Source organism: Dermacentor andersoni, chromosome 2, assembly GCF_023375885.2.
Source record: "Dermacentor andersoni chromosome 2, qqDerAnde1_hic_scaffold, whole genome shotgun sequence".
Taxonomy (NCBI): Eukaryota; Metazoa; Arthropoda; class Arachnida; order Ixodida; family Ixodidae; genus Dermacentor; species Dermacentor andersoni.
The window spans coordinates 157,333,600-157,348,547 of NC_092815.1; the positions used below are offsets into that span (position 1 = coordinate 157,333,600).

The 14,948-nt window shown below is 43.9% G+C and overlaps 1 protein-coding gene across 1 annotated transcript; it reads left to right on the forward strand.

The window, feature by feature from the left end:
• Positions 1–10,991: 10,991 nt before the first annotated feature.
• Positions 10,992–12,394, forward strand: LOC129387437 (uncharacterized). Its single transcript, XM_055076359.2, has 2 exons — positions 10,992–11,412; positions 11,659–12,394. The coding sequence occupies exons 1-2, from the start codon at positions 11,047–11,049 to the stop codon at positions 12,058–12,060; spliced, it is 768 nt and encodes a 255-aa protein (XP_054932334.1). The 5' UTR covers positions 10,992–11,046; the 3' UTR covers positions 12,061–12,394.
• The last annotated feature ends 2,554 nt before the right edge of the window (positions 12,395–14,948 follow it).

The following is a 14,948-nucleotide window of genomic DNA, read 5'->3' on the forward strand; positions in this document are numbered from 1 at the left end:
TCATTGCCATGGCTGCAGCGTCTCTTGTCAACATGAACTTTCTTTACATCGTAAAGGGCGCTGAAGAGTGCATAAAAATATAAAATATACAACAAAAGCATTTAATAAAAGGCACAGTTCACTTTATGACAGCTAACTTGCATACAAAGATTTGTGATCATAAGCGGTGGCTTAACCTCTCTCAGTAGTGTCACTGCGTCCAGTTTTGCACTACTTTGTGTGCCCATATAAAATTAAAATATAGCCTCATTCAATTGCAAATGTCCTGTTGCATTGTTACACGAAACTTTATTTCATTTACACCATGACCTCGAGACACCTTTGGTCAGATGTTGGTCTCTTTAAAGCTGCACAGTCCATTTACAGACCAAAGCATCTGTTAGTGGTGGCGCATGCTGAAGATTGATCACATTCTGTTTGAATCTCATTAGTGCATTTAGTTCATGGCATATTGTCTCGCTTTGTGTTTGGCCATACGTGCTTGGGTGGAGAAAGCTTGAATGTGGACTCTGGTATGAGAGAACTGTTGAATCTTGGAGTTGTACCTCGTGGTGTACATTTTCGACGCAAAGATGGAGAGAAGTGGCCTGCATGTGGAGAATTGTGGTTATTTGCTCTAAAAATGGTATAGGTGTTGGTTTCTGTTTTTATATTTAGTTTGTACCCATGTATGAGGAATAAATTGCAATAATGTTCCAGTGTTTGATGTTATGCTCCTTTTACAAGTTGGCTGAGATGTTCAGCAATCTGCGAGTGAAGACACAAGGAAAGTCGGTGCTCGTGTAGGATGGACGCTACTGGCTGCTTGATGTACTTTTGAGATTAGGCAAGCCTTTCCACACCTCTAAAAACATACCTGCCAACTCTTCCAATTTTTTCATAAAATGTACGAATTTCGAGCAGTCTTACAAATTTACGAATCTTGCTTGAAATTTTACGGAAAACATTTTATTTGCAAAAAAAAAAACCAAACATGAAAATGTAGTAAAACTACACCCTGGTACAGCAGCTGCAATGTTGTAGTGACTTCTGTCGTCTACTGGGGGGTCACGAATCCATATACAAAGCTCGATAGCGCCTCTGCAAACCTGTTGCCATGCTGTTGCCTTTGTTCGCACGGGCGCGCAGGTTTGGACTTCCGTCAGCTTCAGTCACTGCAGTGTTGGCCTCGCCTTTTGTGTGCCTAGCTGCAGCGTCAGATGCAGTGCGACTCCGGCCTGTAGTGGGTTCGCAGTGCAATGGCGGGCTCGAAGCCCTGACAGTACTTCGAAGTTTTTTTAAATTGCACATGGCAGAATTTTCGTGCTTCATGCCGTCGAAGAACAGGTAGAAGTTCAGATTTTCCACCACATGTGCCTGTGACGTGAACATCTCGCATGACGGCAAGTCTGACATCAAGGTCCACATCGCTTTGAAAAAGCATCGGGGATACGTGCGAGCCGCAGACAGTTAGCCAAGCCTAGCAACTTTTGTACACAGCGACAGCAACCTATGTGTGATTCGTGCAGAATGCCTCTTCACGGTGTTTTTAGTTGAACACAACATTTCGCTGAGTGTCAGCGACCATGCCGGACTGCTTGGAAGATGTTCCCCAAGTGCGAAGAAGCGAAACGCTACACCTGTAGACAAACAAAGACAACGTCAATTGTTCCGGAAACGGCTGCCAATGCGGAGACTCCTTTGCAGGATGCCCTAAAACAGTAAGTATTTTCGATCACTGTGGATGGCAGTAACAACAGAGATACGCAGCTTTACCCTATTGTTGCGACATATTTCGTTAAAGAAACAAGTAGAGTCGAAAGCCGCCTTCTTTTGCCTCGGGACAATGCAATGGGAAGCGACGGGTCCCAAGATTGCAAATCTGGTTCTGGACGAGATGAAGTCTCGGAATTTGCCTGTTGGAAACCTGTTGGCTACGTGTTCAGACAATGCCAATGTCATGATCTGCAAGAAAAACTGTGTTTTTACTGTATCGAGAGAGGCTCAACGAGGTTTGATAGGGGTTGGTTGCCCGTGCCAGCTCATCAACTTGGCCGCCAAAAAAGGAGCTTCATGTCTTCCTGTAAAGGTTTATGAGGCTTTGGTTGACATTTTTTATACCTAGAGAAAAGCTCGAAACGGAAAGATCGACTTAAAGAGCAAGAAGACCAACTGAAACAACACCTAAACTTTGCAGCACAGGTGAGATGAAAAGAAGCGAAACACTGCAACACTGTGATCATTTCCTATGAAGTGGGGCAAACAGATCATAAATGACTGCCCATTTGAACTTATGCGGGCAGGTTTGGTGTTGCCAAGCCAAGCCATGGCGTAGTTACGTTCATCCTGATAACCAGAAGTCTGTGGGAGATCTAGCCATGAACCACTGCTTGGTGGAAGGCACTCTCCAACGTCTGATAAAGATTCCACATCTTGTTCTTAGTGTCAGTCCCAGACTCGACTCTAGCAGAACATTGTCTGACAAATGTTCTTGGACCCAATCCACATCCATCGATGGCGCCGAAAGCTACTCGTGAACTACTGAAATTTTTTAGAAACACTAGCATCGATCACCAATTGTACTAGCGCTGTGTGTCCTGCTGTATGTGTGCAGGACTCGTTCTATCCTTTGTTCCTTATTTTCCTCTTTCTATTCCCCCTTTTCCTTACCCCCATTGCAGGGTATCAAGCTGGACACTCATCTGGTTGACCTCCTGCCTTTCCTCTTTGTTTTCTCTCCCTCTCTGTCTAGGCCTGCTCATAGTGTTTGCAGGCTCAAACTACATTACTTTAGCGGTCGCTTGCTGTCTCCCATCACCGCAACTTGTCTTCGGTGATCGTGTTGCCTGTCAGCCGCTCGGTATAGTTTCTCTCATTCTGCTTTTGGGACCCATCTGAAACGGTTTAAACCTGCTTTCTTCCATCGCCCATGGTGCGTGCCCTTGTAGCTCTGACAAATCTTGACGGAGGCAGCTTCAAGGTTTATCATATCGCTCTGTTTAAGCTGATGCAGAAAGTGAATCTGCGTTCACATAAGTGAATCTTGCGGGTTCTTTTTTGTAGTTTTTTTGTGTGTGATCATTGGGAGGGGAAAAGAAACTTTCTAGACTTCTAGGAGGGTGGAAAGGGAAATAGACTAATAACCATGCTGCTACTGTCATAGACCTCCTGTATTTTTGAACTTTATGTATAAAATCGCCTGATCAAATCGGCAGTGAAGTATCACTGCCGCGTTCCACCTCATCATTTTTCAGTAATTATGTCTCTTTGAGCCTTCTCTTTTGGACACTGTCATAGGGATGCTTGTTCAACCGTAGATGATTTTTATGCATAAGCATGCTTTGGCGAGTACCCCGGAGAAACCGGGTCTGTCCCATAGCACTTTGCAACTGGGAAATGCGTACGTAATTAGTCAAGTTAAGACATTTCATTATTATAATAGTGTAACTGTAGATGATTGGTACTGTCATAATGGATAAAGAAGATACAAAGTAATTAATCTATAAAACATAGTAAATTTGAAATGAAAAAACATTGGTGATGGTGAGTTTTGAACTAGGACCCCATGCTCAGAAGCCCAGTGTCTTACCCACTAGGTTTAACATCCACTTTTCGTTATTACATGGAAAACAAAACTGAAGATATAGAGTGTACAAAGCTACACACTCAAAACTCAGGCAAACACACACATAGTTCCAACAAGTGCATCCAGTCAAGTGGAGATTCCTGCACAGCTTGCACACTTTTTAAATAAGCAGAACTCTCGCGAAAGAGGCATCTTTAGATGGCGGGCTTTCGGCATGGCGATCACACAATTTACACCTAAACCAAGTGCTATGAACATGTAGGGAGGACCGCCCATAACGGTAGAAACCAAATTGTGTATGGAGTGATGCCAATGTCTTTTCGAAGCGTCCGTTGGAGAACGTAAAAAGAAAAAGAAAACATACAGCATCTCTACAATCTATGAAACATTGATCTATGATCTCGGCACATAGACAGAGTTGACAGTTTTATGACCATGGCACAAAGCAGCCCCTCGAATTTAACCAAGCTTTAATGGGGAGTGTTTCCAGTTGTAATTTAAAGAAAAATGTTTTTACTCCAGGAGGTACACACATTTTTCAGACCCGCTTAACCCTTTCAGATGCCACTTGATCCCGTTGATTGAAAAGTTGCTTTCACCACATCTCTTGCATCTTTAGAATTATAGAAAGTGTACAGCTGCAGAAAAGATTAAGAGTTGTCAATTGTTTAGTAAGTTTTGTCAAGTTTACAACATTTCGACTCCATGCGAAAACTCTCTACAGGAACATCAAATATGAGAACATATGCTATTCTGTGTTTTTAGAGCTTGAAAAGCACTTATCCAGCCGCTTGAAAATTATGCCTGGTGCACGACATTGTGAAAAACAATGAAAGCCGTGAACCCGCTACATGTAACATGCCGACACAGAGTAAAAACACCCAGCCATCCACCTTCCCACTCATTTTGCTAAAACATTCTGCACTATATTCAAAATTGCAGCACAGTTCCCATAATAAGTGTTTCAAGAAGTATGAAACACATTTTAAATACCATTACCTTCATCAGTGCTTTCGCTATTGATACACTCTGCTGCTGTGCACAATTGTGTAGACAGCGTCTCAAAGGGTTGAGTACATCCTGATGAGGACTGCTTAAATAAGGTGCGCAGTACAAAGGATCTGGGAAAATTGAGTCCACCAGTGCCACAGAAATTGTTTTTCGACTGGCAGTGAACATAGTACTCCAGGCGAAATCAATGTTCAAGAAATGTGTCAACGACCTCCTTGAAAAAGCCCCGAGGAGCCTGTGGGACATCTTTGGCATTGGATGACACTACTATATTAGGAAGATAATAAACTAATTCGCACTTGCAATAGTTCATGCAAAAACCGATGGTCACTGTCTTGAAAGAAACACGGGTGAGAAACAATTTGCCTCACGAAGAGGTAAGGGTCATTCCACGCCAATCCCAACCTTGGCGCTCGACCATCAGCGATTTCTTTGAAAAAAAATTGAGGACTATCTATTTAAAGCAAGAAGTCTTTCTGTTAAACATTTGCGAAAAAAAACATTTCAGCACCGCTAGGAACATGTGAAGTTTTTTTTAGAAAGCTGGAAAGTATAAGTCGTAAAATGCATTGTCAAAAAATTTTCTCTTAAATTAGGCAAGCACACGATTTTCCCTTGAGCAAGAAGATAGGCTTTTCACTTAAAAAAGGTGTTATCGATCTTTACGTTTCAGTGAGTTTTTTATACGGCACTAAATATGCAAAATTTGGTGCGTATTGAGAATTTTTTTTTGCAGAAGGATAACTTTTACCGAAAGGTTATATTTCATAGTAACTTATTGCCAGCAACTTGTACTGTAAGCGAAAAATAATTTTGGACGAATATAACGTGAAATGGCCTGTACAGCTGGCGACAAAATTGCAAAAAAGTTAGTTTTAGCCTATGTTTAGTCGTAAATTTAGCATTCAGTTGGTCGGGGTAAAAATACGCTAAATAGTGTACTTGTTAGACACATCCATTGTCTACAGATTGAGAAAGTTTTATCAAATAACTTTTTGTTTTAAGCAATAGAAAAATTTTTGAATTTGTGTTATACCGGTCTCTGTACTTGCGCGTGTTTCCTCTTCGTAGGAAAGCGTACTAGCGCTAATTAGAACTTGCGCGGACGCAAAATTTCCTGAGTCGATGGAGGAACATCTAGACAAAATAATCAGCTCCTCAAGTTTTTACTTGAGTGCTTTATTAGAAATTATTATCCCAGCCAATAAAAAACGCGAGGCCCCATAGAGCGCATTTAACCGGATGTCGCCGTACACCGACGGCCTGCATAGCGTCGTCACGCCGGCGAGTACAGAGTGCAGTTACGTACACTAAGAAATGGGCGAAAACGTTGTGAATAAGAAAACAATCTGTTGCTCTATTACGGCAAATATGTAGCGAGTATCAGCCAACACAATCTTGTTTTAGCGACCATGTTGGCAATGATGTTAGAGGAGTGATGTCGACTCGTCATTAAATGTTTTGGCATGCTTAAGAGGAAGCTTTAGCTCCGGTGCTCCTATCTAAATACATGTAAAAGGAAAATTCGTTTTTCTCGCCAACCACTGCACGAAATTTGACGAGGTTTGTTGCATTTAAAAGAAAAACTTAAAATATAGTGACTGTTCGTTTTGAATTTTTGATTTAGGTCCTCATTTTTTATTCTAAATTGGCAAAAATCGAAACTTTTCAAAAAACGATACTATCAAGTATACAACTATGTAACTCAGCAACGAAAAATGATAATACAATTCTGTGAATTGCATCTAATAGTACATCTAAAGCGGACAAAATTCATATGTTACACATGAGTCTAAAAAAAGTAGTAATATGGAAATACAGCTTTTGCAGAACCTTCGTACACAACGTAACGAATTCACGTAAGCTGAAAAATGACATATCGAATTTGTCCGCTTTCAATGGTCTAATGGATGCCGTTTACAGAACCGCGATATCTGTTCTTGATGCAGAGCTATGAATTCGTAAACTTCGTGCTTCTATTTTTTTTTTTTTTTTTCAAGCTTTCGAATATTTGAAAATTCTTTAAACAAAATTCAGAACCTAAGTCAAAATTCCGCTTCCAGCAGTCACTAGAATTTCACTTTCTCTCTCACATGCAACAAATTTCATTAAAATCGGTCCACGGGTTACCTCAGAAAAACGTTTTTGCGTTTTACATGTATTTGAATAGGCCGCGTCGGAGTTGGGCCCGAGCTAAAGCTTCCTCTTCAAGGGACACTAAATAATAAAGCATTGTTTGGGAACCCTGCAGGTAGTCATTTCAAAAGGATAGTTTGATTATTAGATGATAAAATGAAGGTCGAAATATCAGTATTTGAATTTTGCGCCGAAACCCTGACGCCGGTACGTCAGTGTGACGTCAGGGACTCCGAAGTATGTTTTCGCATTGGACCACGTTGGCTGAGTAAAGGTTCCCGAAACTTGCTATGTTTAATATTTGGTTCCTTTAGAACACAATGTAGTCAATCTGTACCGCTGTACAAGTGAGTAGGCCCTAGAAGCATAGGGTTTCTACCTAGAAGATGCCATCAAAATCCATGACGTCACGGCGGCCAGGTGCGGGAACTTCAAGGAGGCGTCGCCACCCGTCTTTCGTTGTCGTTGTTGAGCTTTTTCTGGCTTACCAAGCGTCTGATTGTCGTAAGAGTGGTGTTTTTAGTGTCGCAGAAAGGTAGTTTACTCATGCAGAAGAAATCATTTTTCTCTTTAGTGTCCCTTTAAGTTCAAACTACCGCATTTAAAAAGATGATGGAAAGAAATAAATACGTTTAGTTGCTCGCCCTCTTTGTCTTGCAGTTAAATGTTAAATCCAGACCGAATGAGGCAGTCCGCTGACCTTTGTGAAGCGTAGGATTTAACATCCAATCCTGGAGCTCTATATTCAAGGGAGATTGTTGCACCACATCGATTCACAACTCGAACTTGTTGCAGATACGCGATGCAGTGCCTGAATGCGAATTTGTGAGCGGTGCAGTACTTGCAGCACATAAAACTGGGAGCTAAGAACATGTTGCATACTTCAGCACGCCTGAATATTGACAAATTCTTACCTCGCCATGAATTCACGTTTGGGTGAATTTTTCCAACTTCTCCCGACTAATGAGTGTTGATATTTCTATACCTAAACCTAAACGGTGCACATCTTTCTTCCACTGAATGCCTATGTAATGTGATGGCATTGTGGCCCATAATTTAAACCAAAAGCCTGAGCTTTTTTCAAAGTTAATGCTTGCACCAGAAGCCGCATAAAAATCTCTTGCAAGAGCAGTTCTTGCACTTTCTTTATCAGTACAAAAAAAAAAATTCCACATCGTATGCATATGCAAGAACACGAATCTCATTAGTCGGCAATTTAAACCCTTGGAAATTTTGTTCTTTCAGAATGCTCATACAAAGTGGCTCGTAATACAAGCAGAACAGAAGCAGTGACAAAGGGCATCCTTGTCTTGCTGATGATGAAAGCCTAATTGGATCGGAGAGAGAACCATTCATTATCAGCCTCGTTCAGCCATTAGCATAACATATTCTGACACCTCTAAGGAACTGGGATCCAATATTTATATGCGCTAGTACAGCAAACAGGAACGAGTGATGCACCCTGTCGAACGTCTTAGTCAAATCTAGCTGTACCATTGCTACCTGCCCAATCCCCTCAGCTATACACTCTAACATCGATCTCGCAACATGAATGTTGGTCTGAATGAACCGGCCCTTGATGCCACAAGTTTGGTGGTCACCGACCACAGATCTTATAAACCCTTGCAAACGGTTAGCTAATGCCTCCGCAAAATTTTAAGATCAACATAGCATAACGAAATAGTCTGATATCCGTACACTTTTTGCAATTTAGTCTCATCATCGCTTTTGGCTGTGAGGACAGTGTGCCCTTGGTACACTGTAGCAGTGAGGTACCCTACTTCCAAAGCCTCGCGGTACACCTGAAGTAATAATAAGAGGGAACGAAAACGCTGATAATATTCAGCAGTAAGGCCATCCGGTCTGGGCATCGTGCGTTTTGCTAACGAATCTATGCATGCAGTTACCTCATCGATATGAATGTTTTCATTTGTATAGTCATAATCATCCTGATTTAACTGGGGTAGCAAGGATACAGATTTGATGGCAGCATCTGTATCCAATGGCTTATGGCCTCGAAATAGTTTTTGATAATGTTTGAAAAATGCTTTACTTATTGAAGGTTGGCTCATTAACAATGACTCCACCATACTTTATATCTAGTATTTGTTTAGACAGCGTGTGTCAGCGCTCGTCACCTAGGGGCCTACTGCAAAGCTGTTCTTCCCGAAGACGCTGCTCTCGCGCATGCATTTGTACACCTCTGTATTTTTCTGTGCCTTGGTACTATGAATATCATCAATATATTGACCCGGATGTAGACATTCAAGCTCATGCAATTCACTCAGAAGTCTATACAATGGTTTCTAATTATTCTTTTTTTCAAAAGCATTAGGAAGCATTCACGCGAAAGTAATTGGCTATTAACTTCCAGAACTCCCAGCACATATGCCGACTTCGGTAGCGACGGCTACCAAACGATGCTGAGACTAAATGGTCACTGGGCTTGACACCCACGTGTTGCAGAAGGTGATTATATCTGAACCATATGAATTTATTGTACCTGTGCTACGCAACACCCGCCGTGGTTGCTCAGTGGCTATGGTGTAGGCTGCTGAGCACGAGGTCGCGGGATCGAATCCCGGCCACGGCGGCCGCATTTCGATGGGGGCGAAATGCGAAAACACCCGTGTACTTACATTTAGGTACACGTTAAAGAACCCCAGGTGGTCTAAATTTCCGGAGTCCCCCACTACGGCGTGCCTCATAATCAGAAAGTGGTTTTGGCACGTAAACCCCATAATTTAATTTAATTTAATTTTGTGCTACGAAACAGACGTTACAGGAGAAAACTTTCTGTGAAGGTTTTGTTGAAAGATTTGGTGATGGTGGAATAAAAGCCGTCTCTAGGACCACATGTAGAGCTGTCTTGGAGCATTGTAGACATCAGAAAAAAATTCAGATTTTGCGAAAGTTTAATACCAAACATGCCACATTCCCGATGCGTTTTGGTGGTCGCAGGATGCACCTTGCGCTGGTTTTTTTTTTTTCACTGACCGAAATGCCACCAATCTGTAAAAAGGGCTCATGTGCTTCAAGCAGTCAATGAGTTGATAAGGATGATAAGGAGGGATGACGGGTTATATGTGTCTCATCACGATTGAGGAGACCCAGGTTCGACGCGGGTAGATACGGTGCTAAAGAGCATGAAGGATTATAATGGTTGGTGCAGTTGTGATAAGGTTAATAAGAGCCTGTAAGGGTTGATAAGGCTTGGATCAAGTCCCATAAGGTTGATAAGGACCGATAAGAGTTAATGAGGATTCATGTCCGATAATGTTGATAAGGTCAGATAATAGTTGATGAGGATTGGATCGATTGTGATGAGGTTGACACCCACCTATAAGGGTTGATAAAGCTCAGAGTCGGATAAGGTTAGCAACAACCGATAACAGTTGATAAGTGGTTCTACTGGTCGGATCAAGTTTCATAAAATTGATATTGACACCAGACTGCATGGAGATAAGTAAGTAGCACAATGCTTACGCATAGACAACTCTCACGAGTTTGTATGATTTCTTTAGCTGCTTCAAAATAAATTTTTAGATAAATTCATTGTGTGGTATATTTCATTTCTTTATCTCCCGAAAATTTCTATTGATTTAGTAACAAGTCAACTTCTTGCCGAATGCCATCCAAATCTTGGCCAAACCCACACAGTGGATATGCGCCATCGATCAAAGAATTATAAAAAAATTATGGCGCCGTATCGCACCATTAAGTCCGGTCTGGCACGTACCCTCTGTGTCCTCCTACCTGCCAGGAACCTGAAAACAGTGACCACTTTCTACTAGCATGTCATCGATTTAGAAATAGGATGAAGAAATTTGGAATTTTCATTCTAAAAACTTAGATTTCTTTTAACTACTCAAAATTCCTATCCTTTGGGGCTTCTTCATTGGGCTTTAGCCACAGGAACATCTGCATGGCCATTTGCAACTACCTCTGTGAAACAAAAAGGTTACCATGTTAATTCTCGAAATGAGTAATATAATAGCTCATTAAATATTAAATCGCTGATTATGTTCTAAATTATTCTAACACCACGAAAAAAAAAGAACCCACCAGATTTGCTGTTTATGTATAATGACATTTATTTTTACTTCTGTATCTGCCAGGTAAATCTATTTCCTAATTATCATAAATGTTATGACCTCACCCTGATTTCGTCTTTAGTCAAGATTTTTCTCTCCTCCCCTTCCCTTTAGCCTTGAACCGCTGGCTTCTTGGCCAATCCCCCGTAGTGGGTAAGCGCCACAAGTGAGGAACAAGCAAGAAAGCCTGCGCAGAGCGTCGCAAGGGAAGGAATAAGAAAGCAGGCAAGAAGCGCCGATATGCAGGAAACGATAGGTCACTACCAACTGCCCTCGACGGGGCAGGCGGTCTCGTCATCTTCGGCTCAGCGTGGTAACCTCGTACCGCTTCTACGGCGTCCGCCTCCTCCGACCAGCGACAGTGGCAGGCTGCGAAGCGGTTCTTCGCAGCCTTCGGCTGCACCAGCCATACTCCTTATACGGCCCGTTCAGTTATCGCGCTCCTCCGCGATGATGGCCGTGAAGGAACTGCCGCCGGACAGAGTGGTCCGGACGGCTGTCCTCCAGCTGGCCCACCCAACGCGCGAGCCTTTCTTCCGAGCAGAAGGGAACCAGCCCCCGCCTTTGGCCGACGCCTTCTTCCCGTCGGACGAAGAAGGGTCGCAGGTACGCAAACGAAGTTCATAAGAGTGGCCTGTTGGGCGTGTCGGTACATGCTACTATGTATATTTGGAGGCCAGCAAACGGGAAGAAAACCAGAAAAAGAGCACGAGGTAGTCAAAGGAACAAGAAGTATATCTTCCGGTCCCTTTGTGCCTTGTTTATAAATGTTGTTTCCGCCTCCTCCCCTGTGATCACCCGAGCGGGATCACTGCTGCATTGCTTCCATTCGCGGTCATTTGCTGCTTGCAGGGTGAGTGGGGACGACAGTCGGGTGGCCGCGGCAAAGCGAAAGGCCTTAGCTGGCTGCAGTGGCTGCTGGCCAACCTGCTTATCCTGCTTGTGGCGGCCACCGTGGTCTTGGCCGTTTTCGGGCAGCGCATGTTCGCCGCCTCCGGGCGCCAGGCGGCGGTGGGAACCACTGCGGGTTTCGTGCTGCGGTCAGACGCCGGCCTCCGGAAGCCGCCGCCCTTCGCCCCGCATCCGCCGACGCACCGCAAAGCGGAGGACGCTGGTCGCAAGAGGAACCTGCCGCCAATACTGAGTGGCAGGTCTACGCGACGAAGGACCATCCAAAGTTTCAAGAAAGTCACCAGGAACCGCAAAGGAACATCGACCTCGGCTGAACTGGCGAAGAGGGCGACCGATGACTGACATGGCCCGCAGTATATCAAGACACTGGCATACATCACGAGCTGTACCTGCCGTGGTGATTGTCCTCGAGTAGGTTGCAGTTATGTAAACGTTTTGCAAAGTTCAAGAACGCAGCAGTTTCCCAGACGAATAGTTATTCTCTTGCAAACATATATCTCGCAGCAGCTCAGCCGTGTGTGTACGCTTGTGCTGACCTGTGCTTCATATCCGTGAGACCTGCACTCTCTCTCTCTTCCCTTCTGCCACATGCTTTGTGTTTAGGCACTTATGTGAATGCTGTCACATTATCACAGAAATAAAAAAAAATGTTCGCTGCGTTCTTCCTGGTACATCTATGTTCAATAAAAACTTTTTTTTTATGAAAGCAGGAAGTTTTTGAATCGAAGAGTATAGAAATTTGTACTGAGTTGATGTGTCCGGTGTCCGTGTAATGTGCCGGTATAGAAGCGAGTCAACAGGAAGCCCCTGCAAATTCTAGAGACGAGGATTGAAGATTTTATAAGTCGTTCAATAACATGTCTAAAGAAAACTTTCAGTGAGCTGGAATATGGCGAGCTATAGCAGCACTTGTACACTCTGTTCTCGTTTTATGGACGCAACGTGTTAGCAATATTATTGCGATAGTGAAACAAAAATGTAGTTTCTTAAGGTAAAGGTTAACTAAACATTCGTTTTTGAAGGGAATGCTCAGGCGAACAGTCTTTTTGCGTTCACAACTTTCGGAGGCAAACTGCTTCTTGCACTCGGATAAGTGTGAACCGACGCAGGTTACCCGCGCGTAAATCAATTTCTTCAAACACACGTACAGCGTTGATCACTTATGAAGTCTGGCCACGAAGCATCACGTACAGCGTTCTGTACGTGGATTGAATTTATCAGCCTTTTTTTTCCTGGATGTAAAAAAAATTGGAGGACGCTTAAGCTTCGCCTTCAAGAGTGGAACGCGATAGCGTTATCGCACCCCGTTCGCACCGCCTACTCAAACGCGCTACGCCAGCCAAACGTCGCGATCGGCACAGATAGCCGGGCCCCGATGCGCCATGAAGGCGGACGCGATCATGGGGCGAGGGGCGCGCCACGTGTCGGGGCAGCGCCGTACATTGCGAGGAGGGGGTCTTCTGTGTTTGCCACAAGATGGCTCTGCGTGTGCGCAGAAGGAATGTAGCGGAAACGTACTTCGCTACTCGTGAACCTGCGACTTCTGTAAGTTACATGGTCATAATTACCGATATACACCGCAGTATAACTTTCTACGGCACGTTTCTAAGGCAACACCGCATTCACTACAGGCGATTTTGTCCCGTTTTGAAGGAACGAACTCGTGGCTGCTAACTCTACGCTATTTAGGTGTGCCTCTCTCACAGTATAGGAATAGCAACGCGCATTGGTCGGGAGAAGTTGGCAAAATTCAACGTAAAGTGAATTCATGGCGGGGGCGGAATTTGTCAATGTTCATTCGTGCTGAAGTGTGCAACGTGTTCTTAGCTTCCCGTCTGATGTATGTGCTGCAAGTACTGCACTGCTCACGACTTCGCCTTCAGGCACTGCATCGCGTATTTGCAAGATTTATTTGGAGTTCGAGCTGTGAATCGATGCGGCGCGACAATCTGTTCCTCCCCCTTGAACGTGGTGGCCTAGGATTAGTACACCTCTTTGTCAGACATTGTTTCTCGCCTATTTTTCTTTCGAGACAGTGACCATCCGTTTTTGCGTGAAATGTTGCAGCTCCGTTTAGTAATGTAAAAGATGTCCCACAGGCTCCTTGGGGCTTTCTCAAAGAGGTTGTCGACACATTTCTTTTCTTGAAAGTTAGATTCAGCCTGGAGTACGTGTTCACTGCCAGTCGAAAAGCAATTTCTGCGGCACTGGTGGACTCTATTTTCCCAGATCCTTTGTATCGTGCACCTTATTTAAGCCGACCTTATCAGGATGTACTTAAGCGCGTCCGAAAAATGTGTGTCCCTCCTGGAGTAAAAACATTTTTCTTTAAATTACATTCAGAAACACTTCCTGTGAAAGCTTGGTTAAATTCGAGGGGTTGCTTTGTGCCATGGTCAACAAACTGTCGGCTCTGTCCACGTGCCGAAACCATAGATCACTGCTTCATAGACTGTAGGGACGCTGTATTTTTTTTGGGACATTCTCCAACGGACGCTTAAAAAGGACATTGACATAACTCCATATTCAATCAGGTTTCTGCCGTTTAAGGTTACGGGTGGTCCTCCCTATGACATGTTCATTACACTTGGCTTATATAGCCTGTGGAGAAGTAGACTGTGTGATCGCCATGCCGAAAGCCCGCGATCTACAAAGTCCTTCTTTCGTGAAAGTGCTGCCTATGTAAGAAGTGTGTACGCTGCGCAGGAATCTCCGCCAGACTGGATGCACTTGTTGGACGCATGTGTGTGTTTGCCTGAGTTTTAAGTGTGTAGTTGTGTCATCATTGTAATACACTTTAAGTTTTGTTTTTCATGTAATAAAGAAAAAAGACAAACTCGTGGCTGAGTGGTAGCGTCTCCGTCTCACACTCCGGAGACCCAAGTTCGATTCCCACTAGCCCATCTTGCAATATGTTTTTTTTATTTATGAAATGCCTTCTGGGATTTATCGCTCACGGCCAACGCCGCTGACGCCGATACCGACGCCGACGACACCGGCTTTTCTGCGACACGAGCTCCTTAACGCTGTCGCGTTAAAAAGGACTTTCGCGACGCCGCTCGCGTGTGGCAGGTTCTAGCCTCGTATGGAGAGCGAACCCATCACGAGGCGTTGCACTAATGCACCCGAACTGCTGAAAAACTAAACAATTTGAATATACTACAGATAGCTTTTCCAGCGCAAGAAACGACACTGACGACGAAGCAGCGCACATAGGCAGCGGCGTCCGT

Coding starts and splice junctions, on each gene's coding strand:
- LOC129387437 (XM_055076359.2), top strand. CDS start 11,047: ATGCAGGAAACGATAGGTCACTACCAACTGCCCTCGACGGGGCAGGCG. Junction 11,413..11,658: donor CGGACGAAGAAGGGTCGCAG/GTACGCAAACGA, acceptor TGCTGCTTGCAG/GGTGAGTGGGGACGACAGTC.